This window comes from Thermobia domestica, chromosome 2, assembly GCF_964235325.1.
Source record: "Thermobia domestica chromosome 2, izTheDome1.hap1.1, whole genome shotgun sequence".
NCBI classification, from domain to species: Eukaryota; Metazoa; Arthropoda; class Insecta; order Zygentoma; family Lepismatidae; genus Thermobia; species Thermobia domestica.
In genome coordinates this window covers 267,578,066-267,593,552 of record NC_137455.1, presented here as the reverse complement: position 1 = coordinate 267,593,552, position 15,487 = coordinate 267,578,066, and the positions used below count along the sequence as shown (strand labels likewise).

Below are 15,487 nucleotides of genomic sequence, written 5' to 3'. Positions count from 1 at the left end.
TTCAACACTTTCCATCTTGAATAACAAATGAAATCTAAATTTCGTAAAAACAGTGTTTCCAGTTCTTAAAAATATTACTACATAATATAAGACTTAACATGCCGCCCGCCAAAAAAGGGCTAGAGACCTTTTTTTTAAAAAAAGAAAAGAAAACAAACTTTACATAACAACAAATAAAATAGACTAAAACAGGAAATAAATATACTTTAACATGAATAACATTACGATTCATCATTATTTGGTAAAACACAAAGTCCTCTAATTGAGCGTTTATATAAACCATTGGAAGTTCTAACAGTAGCCACTCGAACCAAACCGTCAGGTCCAGAATGCACTTCAGTGATGACTCCCAATTTCCACGATAGAGGAGGTAGCTTATCTTCTTTGAGAACCACCAATTGACCTGGCTGTATGTTTGCACAGCTTCTCTTCCACTTATTTCTTCCTTGTAGTTGTGACAAATATTCCATATACCATCTTCTCCAAAACTGTTGAAATTGTTGCTGGATCCTTTGCCATCTTTGAATTGAACTAATCTTCTCCTGATGTAAGTCACGTTCTGGTAGTGCTGTCAATGGTTGGCCAATAAGAAAATGACCAGGAGTTAATGCTACTGGATCATTAGGATCATTGGATAATGCTACAAGAGGTCTCGAATTTAAGCAAGCTTCTATTTGTGTGGTTAATGTTGTTAACTCTTCAAACGTGAGATATGACATTCCCATGACTCTTCTTAAGTGGTATTTAAAGGACTTAACTGCAGCCTCCCAAAGACCACCGAAGTTGGGCGAATATGGCGGAATAAAATGTCATTGGATTCCTTCAGTAGTTGCAAAATTCTTAATCCTTTCTTGATGGTCAGCTGTATGCAACAACTTTTCGACTTCTTGAAGTTCCTTGTTGGCACCAATGAACGTAGTTCCATTGTCGCTATAGATATGCTTGCATTTACCTCGACGAGATATGAATCTTCTCAAAGCAGCTAAAAATGCCTGACTAGTAAGATCACTCACAACTTCGAGATGGATAGCCTTTGTTGCTAAACACACAAACACTGCAATGTAGCACTTCACCTTTGTTTTTGACCTTCTGGTACCAGTTTTAATGTAAATAGGACCGGCAAAGTCAATTCCAGAATTTGTGAAAGGTCTTGTTAGTTCTACTCTATGTTTTGGTAGTTGTCCCATTAATTGTTATGGTCCAGACGCCTTTAATCTTTGACATGTAATACACCTTCTAATAACTTTCTTGATGGCATTTTTACCATTAGGTATCCAATACCTTTGCCTTAGTGATGCTAGCATTAACTGACATCCAGAATGTAGCAATCGCCTATGTTCATGTTCCATAATTAGTCTTGTTAGGTGATGATCTGGTGGTAGAATAATTTGATGTTTAGCGTCAAATTCAAGTTCAGACATTTTTAATCTTCCACCAACTCTTAGTAATTGTTGATCACATATGAAAGGATTGAGAGACAAGAGTTTGCTCTTATTGCTAACTCTTCCACTTTCTTTAAGATCAGCCATTTCCTTAGCATAAACTGAACTTTGAACTTCTCGTATTAGTCTGATTAAAACTTCTTCAATTTCTTCCAAAGTAAGAGCGTCTACATTTCTTCTCGATGCTTCTACTTTAGCATTCTTGAAAAACCGCATGCAATAAGCCAAGACTCTCTGAAGTTTGTTCAAAGTAGAGAATTTTTCGATCATACTATTATCTTGAGTTGTCACTAAGTAACTTGATTTTAATTTCTTCTGTTCAGGAATCTCTCTGAGTGGGGCAGGCTCCGTCTTAGGCCAATCAAGTGAAGAACACTGTAACCACTGAGGACCGTTCCACCACAAATTATTATGTATTAACTTGTCAGGACTTGTTCCCCTTGATATAATATCTGCAGGATTTTCACTTGAAGCGACGTGTCTCCATTCCCCTCCCACTTCTTGTACCTCAGCAACTCGATTGCCAACAAATGTTTTCCATCTATTTGGACTTGCTCTTAACCATGCTAAGACCACCATAGAATCTGTCCACATATACACCTGGGATATTCGTTGTTTTAATGCCTTAGTTACCTTTTTGACAAGTTTTGCTGATAACACTGCCGCACATAACTCTAAGCGAGGCAGGGAAATCTTCTTTATGGGCGCCACTTTGGACTTAGCACATAATAACTTCGAAGTAACTTGACCATCCTTGCTGACGGATCTTAAATACACACATGTCCCATAAGCCTTTTCTGAAGCGTCTGAGAAAGCGTGAACTTGAATGTCTATCAAGGTACCCAACTGAAGAACCATTCTGTCTACACTGATATCTGATAATGAAGGAATGAATTCAAGTACTGTCTTGCATCTTTGCTGTAGTTCTTTAGGAAGTGTTTCATCCCACTCCAATCCTGCTTGCCACAGATCTTGAAGAATTATCTTACATACGATTGTTATTGGACTAACAATTCCCAACGGATCAAAGATTGAAGCAATAATACCCAACATCTTGCGTTTTGTTAAATTATTATTCGACCTTTGATTTAGAGTGAATCCATTCATCACTTGAAGTTGATCAGTTGCTGGATGCCAAAGTAATCCTAATGTTTTGATTTGACCCTTATCGTCTAAGCGTAATGGAAGTTGTGTTTCTCTCAATTCTTCAGAGATGGATTCCAATAACTCAGTACTGTTGGAACACCACTTTCTTAGCAAAAAACCACCCTTTTGTAGCATTTGTATTAATTCGTCCTTTATCTTTAAAGCTTCCTCCACACTTTCAGCCCCTGAAATACAATCGTCAATATAGAAGTCATTCTTGAGAACTTGTGCTGCCTTCGGATGTTCACCAGCTTCTTCTGCACTTAATTGCTGGAGACAGCGAGTAGCAAGGAAACGCGCTGAGGCTGTTCCGTATATGACAGTCTTTAATTCATATACCTTAATGGGTTCTTCTTCTGATCTTCTCCACAAGATCTTCTGGAATTTACAGTCACGCTCATCAATCAAAATCTGTCGATACATCTTCTCTATATCTGCAGTAAAAGCTATAGGGTAGGTGCGAAATCTTAATATAATTGACTGCAAATCGTCTTGCACAGTTGGACCAACTTTGAGAACATCGTTCAGTGAAATGCCACTAGTTGAGCATGCGGATGCATCAAATACTACTCTAGTCTTCGTAGTAGTACTAGCTTCCTTAATAACTGGATGATGAGGCAAGTAATATCCTTGAGTAATATTAGAGTTGCCTTCCACTTCCTTCATATGTTCCAAAGCTTCATACTCTTCAAGGAATGCCACATAATCTGTGCGTAACTTGGGGCATCTATTTAACCTTTTTTCTAGTTGTTGTAAACGCTGAACAGCTGTCTTATAAGAATCACCTAACTGGGTCACTTCTTGTTTGAATGGCAGTCTCACTATAAAGCGTCCTGTTGAGTGTCTTCTAGTGTTTGCGATAAAATGTTCTTCGCACTCCCTTTCTTCTTTGGATAGAGGAGTTTCTTGAATATCTTCTATTTTCCAAAACTTCTGCAGCTGATGGCTTAAATCATCGTTGTTGTGCAAAAAGAATGTTCGATGTTCTGGCGTGAAGTTGTTGTGCTTTGGCGTCTGATATTGTCCTGAAACTATCCATCCTAACTCTGTATTTTGGAGAACTGGAAATGCTCCTGGACGCACCTGTTGTCCTGCTTTGAGTAGACTAAAGAAAATTCCAGCACCTAACAACAAATCAATCTTACCAGACTTGTTGAAATTAGGATCCGCTAACTGTAAATTCGGTGGAAAGTTCCATTCTTTAATGTCAATATCAGCATCAGGTAAATTTCCCGCTATTTTTGGCAATACAAAACACTCAACATCTACACTAAAATCACTTACAGCAGAGAATACTTGTAACTTACTTCCGTATTTAACGTTGCAACTTACATTATTAATACCTTGTACAGGAACATTGATAGGAAATTTCTTTAATTTTAACCTTTGAATGAGAGATTCTGTTGCAAAATGAGACTGAGAACAACTATCAAGCAAAGCCCTAACCATATGTAATTTACCATTACAATCTTTAACTTGAACAACTGCAGTTGAAAGTAAAACACGCACATTACTTTTAGGCTTCACAGAGCAATAAGTACTAGTATTAACAACTTCCTGTCCTTGAGACATTGACTTTTCACCTACAGGTTCCGTAACAGAATCATTTTCAACACTTACAGTATGATTAGGCTTTGATTTCTTAAAATCACTATGCAATAACGTGTGATGCTTGAGATTACATATTTTGCATGCACTTAGCGAACAATCTTTCGCTATATGATTGACAACTTTCAAGCAATTAAAACAAAGCTTGTTCTGTTTCGCAAAACTTAATCTTTTGGATACACTTAATTTCTGAAACTCATTACACTTTTGCAACGCATGACTTTGTTGACAGAACGAACACAAAACATTAGTACTTACATAAGATTGACTAACATTTTTTACTTCCTTGACAACATTGGATTTACTGAAATGCGACTTTGATTGCGTAGATTTTACCAATTCTAAGGCCTGGCATTTATTTTCTAAAAATACATGAAGTTCTTCTAAACTAGCAAACTGTTCCCTATTTGTTTGATTTTCAAAGTCTTTACGTGTTTGTTCATCTAGCTTTTCCAAAACTAGGTGCGATAACAATATATCCTCCAAAGGAGTATCTAACTGTAACGCCTTAAGTGCATTTACGTTACTTATAGTTTGATTTAATAATGTCCTTAAGTCCGCCACTGAATCTTTACTGACAGTTGGTAATGAAAACAATGCCTTTACATGAGCAGTTGCTATTAGCTTTGGATTATTATACCTTTTGCATATCATTTCCCAAGCAAGTTTGAAATTTTCACCTGTCACGGGTATATTCTCAACTAATTTGCTTGCTTCACCTGATAATGAGGACAACAAATAATGAAATCTTTGAATATCATCTAAACTCTGATTGTTTACAACCAAACTACTGAAAGTATCATGAAAATGTCTGAAATCTATAACTTGACCTTTAAATGTTGGTAGCTTTATGACTGGTAATTTTAGACACCCTGTATTCGCGGTTGAATCACCTGACGAACTTCTATTGCTACTACTAGCCTTCTCAGCTGTTTCAACAATTGACGTCATTTTTGCAAGAGTATCGTAGTAAGTGGCTTCAAACAAGTCTCTATCCTGTGTGTATTCATCGTTTTCGTCCTTTAATTCAAGCTGTTTTTGCACTTCATCATATTCTTTGAATATATTGGGTAAACGTGCACACCTAACTTTAATTTGCATTACATCACCGTCTGCTCCAAATTGTTCAACAAATGTTTTCATTCTTGTAAGGGAAGCTTTAGCTAGGCCTCTTGCCTTTATAAGAGAATTAGTATTTGAATCCATTGCTTGTGATATATCTACCTGAAGTCCTTATAACAACAGATCTTTACACAAGTAAAAAAGAAACAAAAAAATATACTTAGCTACGTGACTGCTACATTGCGCCTTTGTTTTTCTTCAGATTGCAATGCACAGCTGAATGCGTAGGCGTGATAAGTCCACTAGGTCAATTTTGCTTCTGATTCGTAACACTCACTGTCTTTACACACACATAGTCAATATGAATGTTTGAATGATTCACTTATTATTTTTCTTGGCACAACACTTCCTCCATTCGGCACTGGAGGACCAAAAAAACTGTTTATGCTTATGTTCTTAAACGTGCGCCATTTACTTTACTGGTAATGGACTGTCTTCTAACAATGGAAACTTCCAATACTTGTTTTTAGTTTTTATTGTACCTTACTAATCGCTGGTTTTCATCTAACACTTAAAATAAACCACAAAGTACATATAACAACTTCACTGTGTTCATTGCACTTAAATAACAAACTTAACTTTACAATTCTGGAAGAAATGTTCGTGCCTCGTGCCTTATGCACCTTCTCTCTTCAACACTTTCCATCTTGAATAACAAATGAAATCTAAATTTCGTAAAAACAGTGTTTCCAGTTCTTAAAAATATTACTACATAATATAAGACTTAACAGATGGGATACGTGTTGGCCGAGTTTTCCACTTACCCAACCGTTTCCGAACAAATGACTCCGTTCAAACTATTCTGCCAGGTATTTTTTTGTAGTTCTTACATTACAAAATATGTTGTAACTCATGATATTCCGCCCGGTGGCACGTATAACTTTGGGATTCAGCTAGTTATAACATATCAAATGCAAACACAATTGTCTCATTCGGATCTCAGCGGAGCCACTGCGTGACCCTTCCTTGTCAGAAGAAAGGCCTCGGAGAACGTTAATTGTTTCGATTTTACAGATAAACGAGAGAAAAGTTACGAAAAACAGGATATCCGCAGTGGCGCAGATTTCCCTATAACTTTTGAGGAATGCATTTTAGTTCTGTCAGGTATCATCAAACAAGACATCAATAAGTATCTTAATACAAATACGTCGGTCCAATCAAATTCAGTGGTGATGGTCCCCAAGATCAACGTCCATGGTTGTTCCCCAAAATCTAAACTAGCCAATCCTAAACTTTCTCTCAGGTCTGAATACTCCGAATAGTACAAGAATATTACAAAATCATTTGAATGTACATTCTTCAGAATACACAGTTACCGCTAGGCATTAAATCAGAATCTGTGAAATGAGAGTGCCCAATACGCAAGCGCGCTAGGATCGCTTCATTTCAATATTTAGTACACAACGACATCTCCAATTGTTCAAACTAGAAGTTACTGAGCGCATCTTACTCTCGTTCGTCGTGATCCAATTTGCTTTGGCAAATAAAAGCGCAATAATTGGATGATACAACAACCGAGCACGGAAAAGTGCTCCAGTACATCTGCCAATGTGTCATTTCTGGCTCCTTTGTCGGTGCCTTTGTTTCCATGAATGACGACATGATCTGACACAAAGCAGATTTCGAATTTATTCCATTGATCAAACATTTGATTCCAGTGTTTCTTCCAGGCATACTTTCTAGATGCTTTGCCTCCCCGGAGTTGGCCAACCAATTCTTGCCCATGGAGCTAAAAATAATTAAATTACTATCGCCCATATGCCAAAATAGTGTCCTAGTGTAGCTCCCTTATATTCTTATTTTGCCCCCGCGCCAAAATTTCTTCGAGAAAGGATGTTTTTAATCGCGACCCAATTTCATTTACCTTGTGATTGTTACGGAACTCGGAACTTCTTTCCGAACTCCTAGCTGGAATTCTCACTACACAGAACATTTTGTAAACTTTTGAAACCACTTTTGTAGAAATTATCTCATACTTAAAAACATTTTCAAATCAATATTTTTTTGTATTTTAGATATATTTCATTTAGCAGCTTTCAAAGAGAGATACATGTATTAGTTTCAACTGTATCAGTGAAAGATGTTAGAAATTTAAGGTTTCAAATCTGACTGAAGGAAAATATCATCTTTTGCTTTGTTAGACAAGATTTCTCTCTATTTTAATAATAATATATCAATTCTGGTTTATAAGTATGGCGTTGTATCCACTGCTATAAATAAATTAAAGATTGAGAATCCATATATCAGTGACGTGACTCTTATGTACTTCACAAGAGCATATGAACCACCAAGTATAGTGTGTTCTTTGTTGTTCCTTAACGCTTTGACTACAATTTTTTTTAAATGTGAACGTTCTTTTATATGTACGACTCCTTTAATGTGGGATATTCCCGACATCTGTACACAGTTTTGGAAACTAAACAGTCTTCTGGTCATATCTGATGCATGTTTTTTTAGCATTTTCTAAAAACAAATTCCCAACGATGTTTGAATTATTCGCATGGGACACATGTGTTCCGTTGGTAGTCAAAGGGTTAACATACTTCATAATATTTAGAGTATATTCACCTGGTTGTATTCTTTTTTTCTGTAACTTTAGTCACCAGAAGTTTTCTTCAAGTTTTAAATAGACTCTCTTCTTTCTTTCTCATTTGCTTGTATGCATTCCACAATCACAACAGGGCTGCGAGTGTGATGGGCTACTCTGTGTGTAGTACAGAAAGAAAGGGGCATCAGAGCGGAGGAATTGCGGTCTTCCGACGTTCAAAAGAAGATTTGAACGTGCAGTGTTGACAGCTGTCGCTAACTAACTTCCAGTAACGTAACGCTTTAAACGGATTAAAAAAATAAGCTTTACTACACTGAGAAAAAAATTGTAGGTGCCGTACTTAAAAAGATAGGTTACATGCGTAATTCCTGTACTTTTTGGACAACGTAGAGCAGACGTATAACTGAAAACGCATGTTTTATAATACTTTCTGTATAAGTGTTCCATCTATACGTACTTTCCGTATGAAACAATGTAGGTGGTCAGGATCTCACATACAAATGGACGTATATAACATATAGCTGACGAAGGTAACATAAGTATATGCATGTGATATGCGGGAAACTGTTAAATGTCAGACATCCTCCAACGGCATGATGAAACATCTAAGGGCAGTGCCTATGTAGCATACGAATAACGTATACTCCGTACTGATTTCTGTAGTAAACAAGAGGATTCCGTATATTTGTACAATATACCGCTGTCCGGAAAACGGATTTTTCTCTGTATAATTGAATATAGAAGAATATAATAGAATATAAGTTATTTTGTCAATCAGTTGCCTGCATCTCTGTCTTAGTTTCTTATATTGAAAAATACACTACCGGTAATTGAACAAACAAAATTACGGCTTTTTATGTTGTACCGAGAATAATGGGAGGTTTAGAACATTTCTACAAAGATTCTTAAATTAACGGAAAATAAAATTGCATTCCAATTTATTTTCAAATCTTTCTTAACATGTATAATCTATAGTTTTTCTTTTTGTTTATGGTTTTCCTGCGTAAATAAGCAGAATATTCGTAAGAAAAGAAAATAGCATATGAAAGCACAATGTATTTTAAAACATTGCTACTATATGTATTAACGTACGTCAAGCTCTATCACTTCTGAAAAAACTCGGCATTTTATTGGCGCAACTTACTTTAGTTAGGATATTGTATTTGATGCGCTGAGACATTATTCTTTCAATGTATTTCAAAGTGGTGAAAGTGAAAACGTGTTATGTGGTGGTGTACGGGTTGACTTATAAATATGTTTGCGCGGTGTTTGCTAGTATTTGTTATTTCTTTCCACAGATTCCAGTTATTTACTACTATAATTTTTGGTTGGTAGACGCTCGGTCGTTTTCAAAAATATGGGAGCCTTTACCCATTCCTATATCTCCATTACTTCCCTTAATTAAAGTGAATGTATACTGAACTATAAAAATATTAGGTGTGTATACATTGTATACTTCTGTATACCCTCCATTACCTCCTTCGGTATGTTTATAGTGTTAGGTTTTCCTAAAATACTCTCTCAATACTAGTGAATCTAAGCCCGTTAGACACGGAAGTATTTTTGGATATTTTCTTGTAGCAAATCTTACCATTACTCTTATTTTGTAAAGAATTCTATTGAGTGATACAAACAAATGTATTTCGTTTAGTGCATTGACAGATTGTGAACGTTAAAAAGAAGTTAAGACATATCGACTGAAGTTAACTGTCATCAGGAGGTGAAAACTAAAATGTGTCGAAATTTCAAAGTTCATTTAAACCAATAAATGGCTCATAGATTATCAACTGAAAATATTATTTTGCTTTCCTTGCTTGTTATTTGAAGAGAATTGCCATTGGATCTTAAAAGTGTAATATACTTGAGAGATTTGGGTTAAAATGTAAAGAAGCTGTACGAAACACATTAACACTAGGCTGAATGTAACTAGTGTGAGCACCAGAGACGCACACACTCTGGGGTTTCATTGGGTTTGGATTTTCTCTCAAATCTTCGTAATTCAACATACATTTGTACACTATCACGATAAAACTATAATTGTTGAGTAGAAAAATGATTGAGGCAGCCTAATGACTTGATCTTACGCTTCATCTATACTCGTTCGTTTCTTATAAAAGAAATTGAACTATGTGGTTTTTTCTTTAAAAAAATAAGTATCAAGGTATCAGAACTTAACAATTTCTTATAGCTTTTTAAGTGTACAATTACACTCTTCAATAATATAAAGACGTAGTACCTTGTAGATTGAACCTAACAAACACTTTGGATTTATCACAACAGAAATTTCTGGGTCCGCACCTGGTAAAGACGACAAATATTCTACCACAACTCGTTCGCATTGTCTTTTCTATTAAGGCTCATAATAATATTGTAAACAAAAAGTCACAATCGCTCACATGTCATTGATTGCATCAAATTTTGGATCGTTTGAATATGTCGTATGTCTCCATTATAAGTTCGAAAAATCATATAACTCTGGTGTTTTAGGTAGTTTTGTTGAATTCATTAAATGTCTTATCCTCCTCATTTGTCTAGTGACTAGTATATGAATATGGTGTATAAGTCCCTGGTTCAATCCCTGGTCAAGAAGCATCGAACACACTACAGAATTCTCAACTTTAAAATATAATCTCGTCCTATATAGCCTCACCTCTGACAAAGAGCGGTAATAGTAACTAACTAGTTCTACGGCTTATGGAACCCGGAGGTTTAATGCCGCGTTCACAAAAGCTCTGCATTAATTTCTATCCTTAGCCAACTGGATCCAGTTTCTACTTTGTATTCTTATTTCTTTGAGATCCATCTTAATATCGTCTTGTCAAATGAGACTAGGTCCTCATGACCCTAACAATATTTGATAAATGGTACACATTATGAGTACCTCGTTATAAAGTTTCCACCATTCCTGTTCCTCTTAGATCCAAATACTCGGCTCAGGAGTTTATTTTCCAACACTTTCAGTTTGTATTCTTCCTTCAGAGTAAGCAGCCATGTTTCTCTACCATAAGCACAACAGGCATGATTATCGTTTTTATATATTTTAAACTTCAAATTCCTCCACAGAATTCGCGACAAAAGATTTTGATCTGAATAATAACACGTATTCCCTGCTTTTAGTGGACATTTAATTTCTTCGTGGATACGATTTTGGCCTGTTAATATTGATTCTAGGTATTTGAAAGTATCCACTTCGTCAAAATTATTACTTGATGTTTTGGCACATTCATAATTTACAGCATTACGATCCGGATGAATTTCCATGTATTTAGTTTCTTCTGCATTTACTTCTAAATCCATGTCTCTGCAAGCGATTAATAAGACCTCTGCATTTCTTTCGATTGTTCTCCTATCATCCCCTATCAGATTTACATAATTAGCATATGCCATAGCCTAATGAATACCATTCAGCTCTAGGCCCTGGTTGCTATCTTTGATTTTCCTTATAGCGTACTCAACAGCAGTGTTGAGTAATAGTGTCGACAACGCATCTCCTTGCTTCAGGCCATTCTCGATGTAAAAGCTTGTGGACAAGAACTTTCCTACTCGAACTTTACTTTGGGATTCATTTAAGCACATCTTAATTAATCTAATTAGCTTTTTCGGTATTCCAAATCCTGAAAGAAGGTAATTATATTCAAGAAGTGGACTTCCTGAGTTTTGGACATCATAAACTACGTGAACTATGATCAAATTAACCTTTCCTCTTTTAGCCTGAGAAAAGTCATACACTTTAGATTGTTACACGAACACATACATATGCACAGCAAGAATGAGACTAAATACATTTTAATTATTATTCAAATATATATTTCTCTCTTACAAACATGGTTCTGTTTTGCCTCTCAAAATAGGGGTGGAGATCCCATTAGTACCTCATAGGACATTTAGATGTGTACTTTCAACATTAGCAAAAGATGTAATTTAGGATGTGCCTTGAGCTAATGCTACTAATCTGGGAGTACTCTAAGTGTTCTAGATTCATTAAGACGTTACTACATTCCAACATCAATTTTAGAGGACATTAAATTAGAATCAACAATGCACTAGATTTAGCCTTGCACTGTTAATAACATTGTATTAAATATGGCCGTGCACTAATGGTGTCTTGCACTAATATTTGGTGGATTATGGTCAGAAATTTATAAAATACGAACAAAATAATTGGATGGCAAATTAAATAAAGTATTATATATATATATATATATATATATATATATATATATATATATATATATATATATATATATATAAGCATGTTAATAAAATAAAATTGTTTTCAATCATTGGAATAAATAAATACATAAACCATAATATATTGAAAATAGTTTTAAAGGAACACAAGTTAGTACTCACCAATTGGCAAAGGTAAGATCGAAACAGGGAATAAGACCTAAGATAAAAGAAAAAAGGAAAATAAATAAAAGGGGTAGAAATAAGAATAAATATTAAAGATACCACTGATAAAAGCTGACGAATAACTATTGCTAGACAAATGTAGAAGTTTTTGTAAAATATTATGATAGTTTTGAAAAATGTTATTTAGTTATGTTATTATAAATGTAAGCAAGAAGCAAATAAATGCATGTTGTTATTAAATGTCTGAGAGGCGACTAACTTTGGTTTTCGTTGTTTGCGACTAAGGTTAAATAAAGCATCATAGTCAATTAAAATCTTTCTAAATTATTAGTTTTCCATTGTAGCAATGTGATTTGCCTCAATGTAAAAACGTTCTAAGTCTCTTAACTATATTTAATAACATCCCAAATTATTCTATTCAGTTTAAATTATTTTATATTAAAAGTAGGGTTTTGAGCTGCATTTAGGTTATAATATTATGTAAGTGAGTAGCCCTTTGAATATAAATTCCATGAGTAAATAATTGAAAATATGAAAAAAGTGAACTTAAAATTTCTTAATGCAGGTCTTCAATTGTAGACAAGGTATCACAGCAAGAGATGTATTTATAAAATAATATGTTTGTTTTTTTTATTAATATAGTTCATTTGTCTATTTTGCTACAAATTTGTCCACGTCTGTATATATAATAACGATACAGAATCGGTATATCTGATTGTAATTAATTGAGCGATACGTTACTACTTCGTCCTTTCTTCATGGCTTGGAATAGTTCAGTTAGCTGCGAAGAGAAAACTACGTTCCTTATTGGAATTGTCTGTGATCCTGTGAATTACTTCATGTACGAACCACGCATCACCTTTTGGTTTAAAACTCAAGAAACCTATCTGGGTTCTTCGAAAGTTCAGTCAGTTTCCCCGAGAAAAAAGTATGAATATCCTATACAAAAACAATGTTTTGTTGGGAAAGAAAGAAATATAACATTGTCTAAATGTAGTGAAATATTGTGATATGCATATAATTCCATTTATATAAAAATAAAGATGTTATTTAACATTTCTCTGATGAAAACTGACAGTGCTCTTCCCTCTCGCCCACGCTCAGTTGATCAAACACACATACAGCAACAGATAAATTAGGTGATATTCCCGGAGTGGAGAAAGAGCAGGTAGTGAAAGACAACTTTCAAGCATAAGTCACTTGAATATAATGATGCGGTTTTAAAACTATAACGTATATGGTGCTTGTAACTGTCAAACTTTTAATAATTTGGAGAACTTAAGTAATGGACACCACATCATTAAGAAGGATTCTCATTACTCACCGATGAATATAACGAGTTATTACTACTGATATTAGTGTCGAATCCATTAGTTTTCGGGGTAACTGAAATGAATAGTGGCAACCCCGATACCATTGAAGTTCAACCCCATGTTCATCAGGATTGAGAAGGAGTGAAAAGTAAAATTTACAAAATGATCTAGATTAGAGTCGAATCTATAGCTGCTAAAGTCTGGTTCCTAAAGTAATTGGTGACAGACGCGATGAAATTTAAGCCCAAGTTTAGGCAATAAGGGACATATCAACTTTTTCAGGAATTGACAGGAGCAACGTCGAAGGAGTTGTTCGTACATCTATCTATATTAATGCATAAAATGAAAACCATATGTATGTCTATCTGTCATAAAATATACACATGAAAAAGAGCTACCTAAAACAATTATATGTTGTACAGGTAGATCTTCCCCAGGTTTAATTGCGTTCAAAGCCATTTTTTATTTTGGACACGAAGGAATTGGGGGATCAAATTTTATGCAGAAAAAAACAATATCTCGGGCAAACAAAAATGAGTATATCATGAGTCTTTGAAATTAGAGAGATAAAAATCAATATATAAACTCTTAATTTTAAAAAAAGACCGAACACGTGTAAGAGAGAGAAGGAGGTAGAGAAGGAGAGTGATATGTAAAAGTAATTGAAAACAACAAATATTAGTGTCAAATTTCCAATACTTTTTCGGATTGCTGAGATAAATTGAGACATACTCAACACCGTTCAAGTCAAATTTCAGCTCCTATTGTCACAAGGGGGAAATGATTAAAATTAATATGTCCTGAATGACCGATTTCAGTGTCGAACCATAGTTTTTGAGATCGCTAAACTGATTGGTGAAAACACCGACGATATTTCAGCCCAATTTCCGTTTTAAGAGTTAGGGTCATATTTAAAAATAACCGAAAACGTCCGATATTAGTGTCAAATCCATAGTTTGCGGGGTTGCTAAACTGATTGGTGATAGTCTCTATAGGTTTTCATTGCTACACTCTCATTGACATGCTTAGTCTAAGGAGAAAGGGAAGAAGCCTCAAATATTTTCCATCAACGTATTCTTTCGTTTGAAGAACGGGCTTTCAACTAGTCATACATAAAATGATGAACAAAATTAGTAAAGCAAACGTTTGTTACATACATGACATGATATCTGCCTTAACATGATTTATGTTCCACAGTATAAATGTTGGATCGCATGTAATTACAGATCAGTGGGAAGTGTTGTGTCAGGAGTATTTGATTACTTCTATGAAAAAGAAGAAGATTTGTCAGCGGAAGAGAATTACCTTCGTGAAGAAATTACCAATATTATTGATATTAAGAGGAATTTTCGAAAGGAAAAGGTAATTACAATTATTTTTGTTATTTAATTTTTTAAAGTTAATATATATTTTTAGTTAAGTACTATGATGGCGATTATTAGAAACATGACTCTTTCAATATGTCCACGAGAAAGATTTCCTCGATTGTCAATTCTCACCTCCAAATTCGTCAATGCAAAATTCAGTTACCAATAGAATTCAAAATGAGAATTAATTTAAACTAAACCTTGCCACTTCCATTTCTTTAAAATTAAATTATGAATAATGCCATACTACAAGTTTATTAATGAAATACAGCGCGATACAATAAAACGTGCCACATTTTAAAGGTCAATAAAACAAAAAAAAAATTAGATAGACACTTCTTTATTCAAAATTATAAAATCTTATAGGAAGCAGTATTTTTTTTTGTTCTATTGTGTGCTGAAATTACACAGTAATTGCAATGCTATTGCTGTAATAACACCCAATAGAACCACCCACTTTTTGATCGACTGTAGCTTTCAATGGAGGGGCTAAAGGAGTGATAGTCATAGCTTCTGCTCACCTCTCCTACCGTTTTCAGTCGTCATTATGGTTTACCGAGGAGCTCATCGCGCCAATGCAGTCGA

General features: G+C 34.8%; 2 protein-coding genes across 2 annotated transcripts; both read right to left on the bottom strand.

The window, feature by feature from the left end:
* Window positions 1–221: 221 nt before the first annotated feature.
* Window positions 222–725, bottom strand: LOC145679419 (uncharacterized). Its single transcript, XM_081750000.1, has one exon. It carries the CDS (start codon window positions 723–725, stop codon window positions 222–224), a length of 504 nt encoding a protein of 167 aa, XP_081606126.1.
* Window positions 726–1,193: 468 nt separating this feature from the next.
* LOC145679418 (uncharacterized) lies at window positions 1,194–5,402 on the bottom strand. Its single transcript, XM_081749999.1, has 2 exons — window positions 5,090–5,402; window positions 1,194–4,915 (listed from the first exon to the last, which is right to left on the bottom strand). The coding sequence occupies exons 1-2, from the start codon at window positions 5,400–5,402 to the stop codon at window positions 1,194–1,196; spliced, it is 4,035 nt and encodes a 1,344-aa protein (XP_081606125.1).
* Window positions 5,403–15,487: the final 10,085 nt, after the last annotated feature.

Coding starts and splice junctions, on each gene's coding strand:
- LOC145679419 (XM_081750000.1), bottom strand. CDS start 725: ATGGGAATGTCATATCTCACGTTTGAAGAGTTAACAACATTAACCACA.
- LOC145679418 (XM_081749999.1), bottom strand. CDS start 5,402: ATGGATTCAAATACTAATTCTCTTATAAAGGCAAGAGGCCTAGCTAAA. Junction 4,916..5,089: donor TAGCAATAGAAGTTCGTCAG/GTGATTCAACCG, acceptor CCTCATTATCAG/GTGAAGCAAGCAAATTAGTT.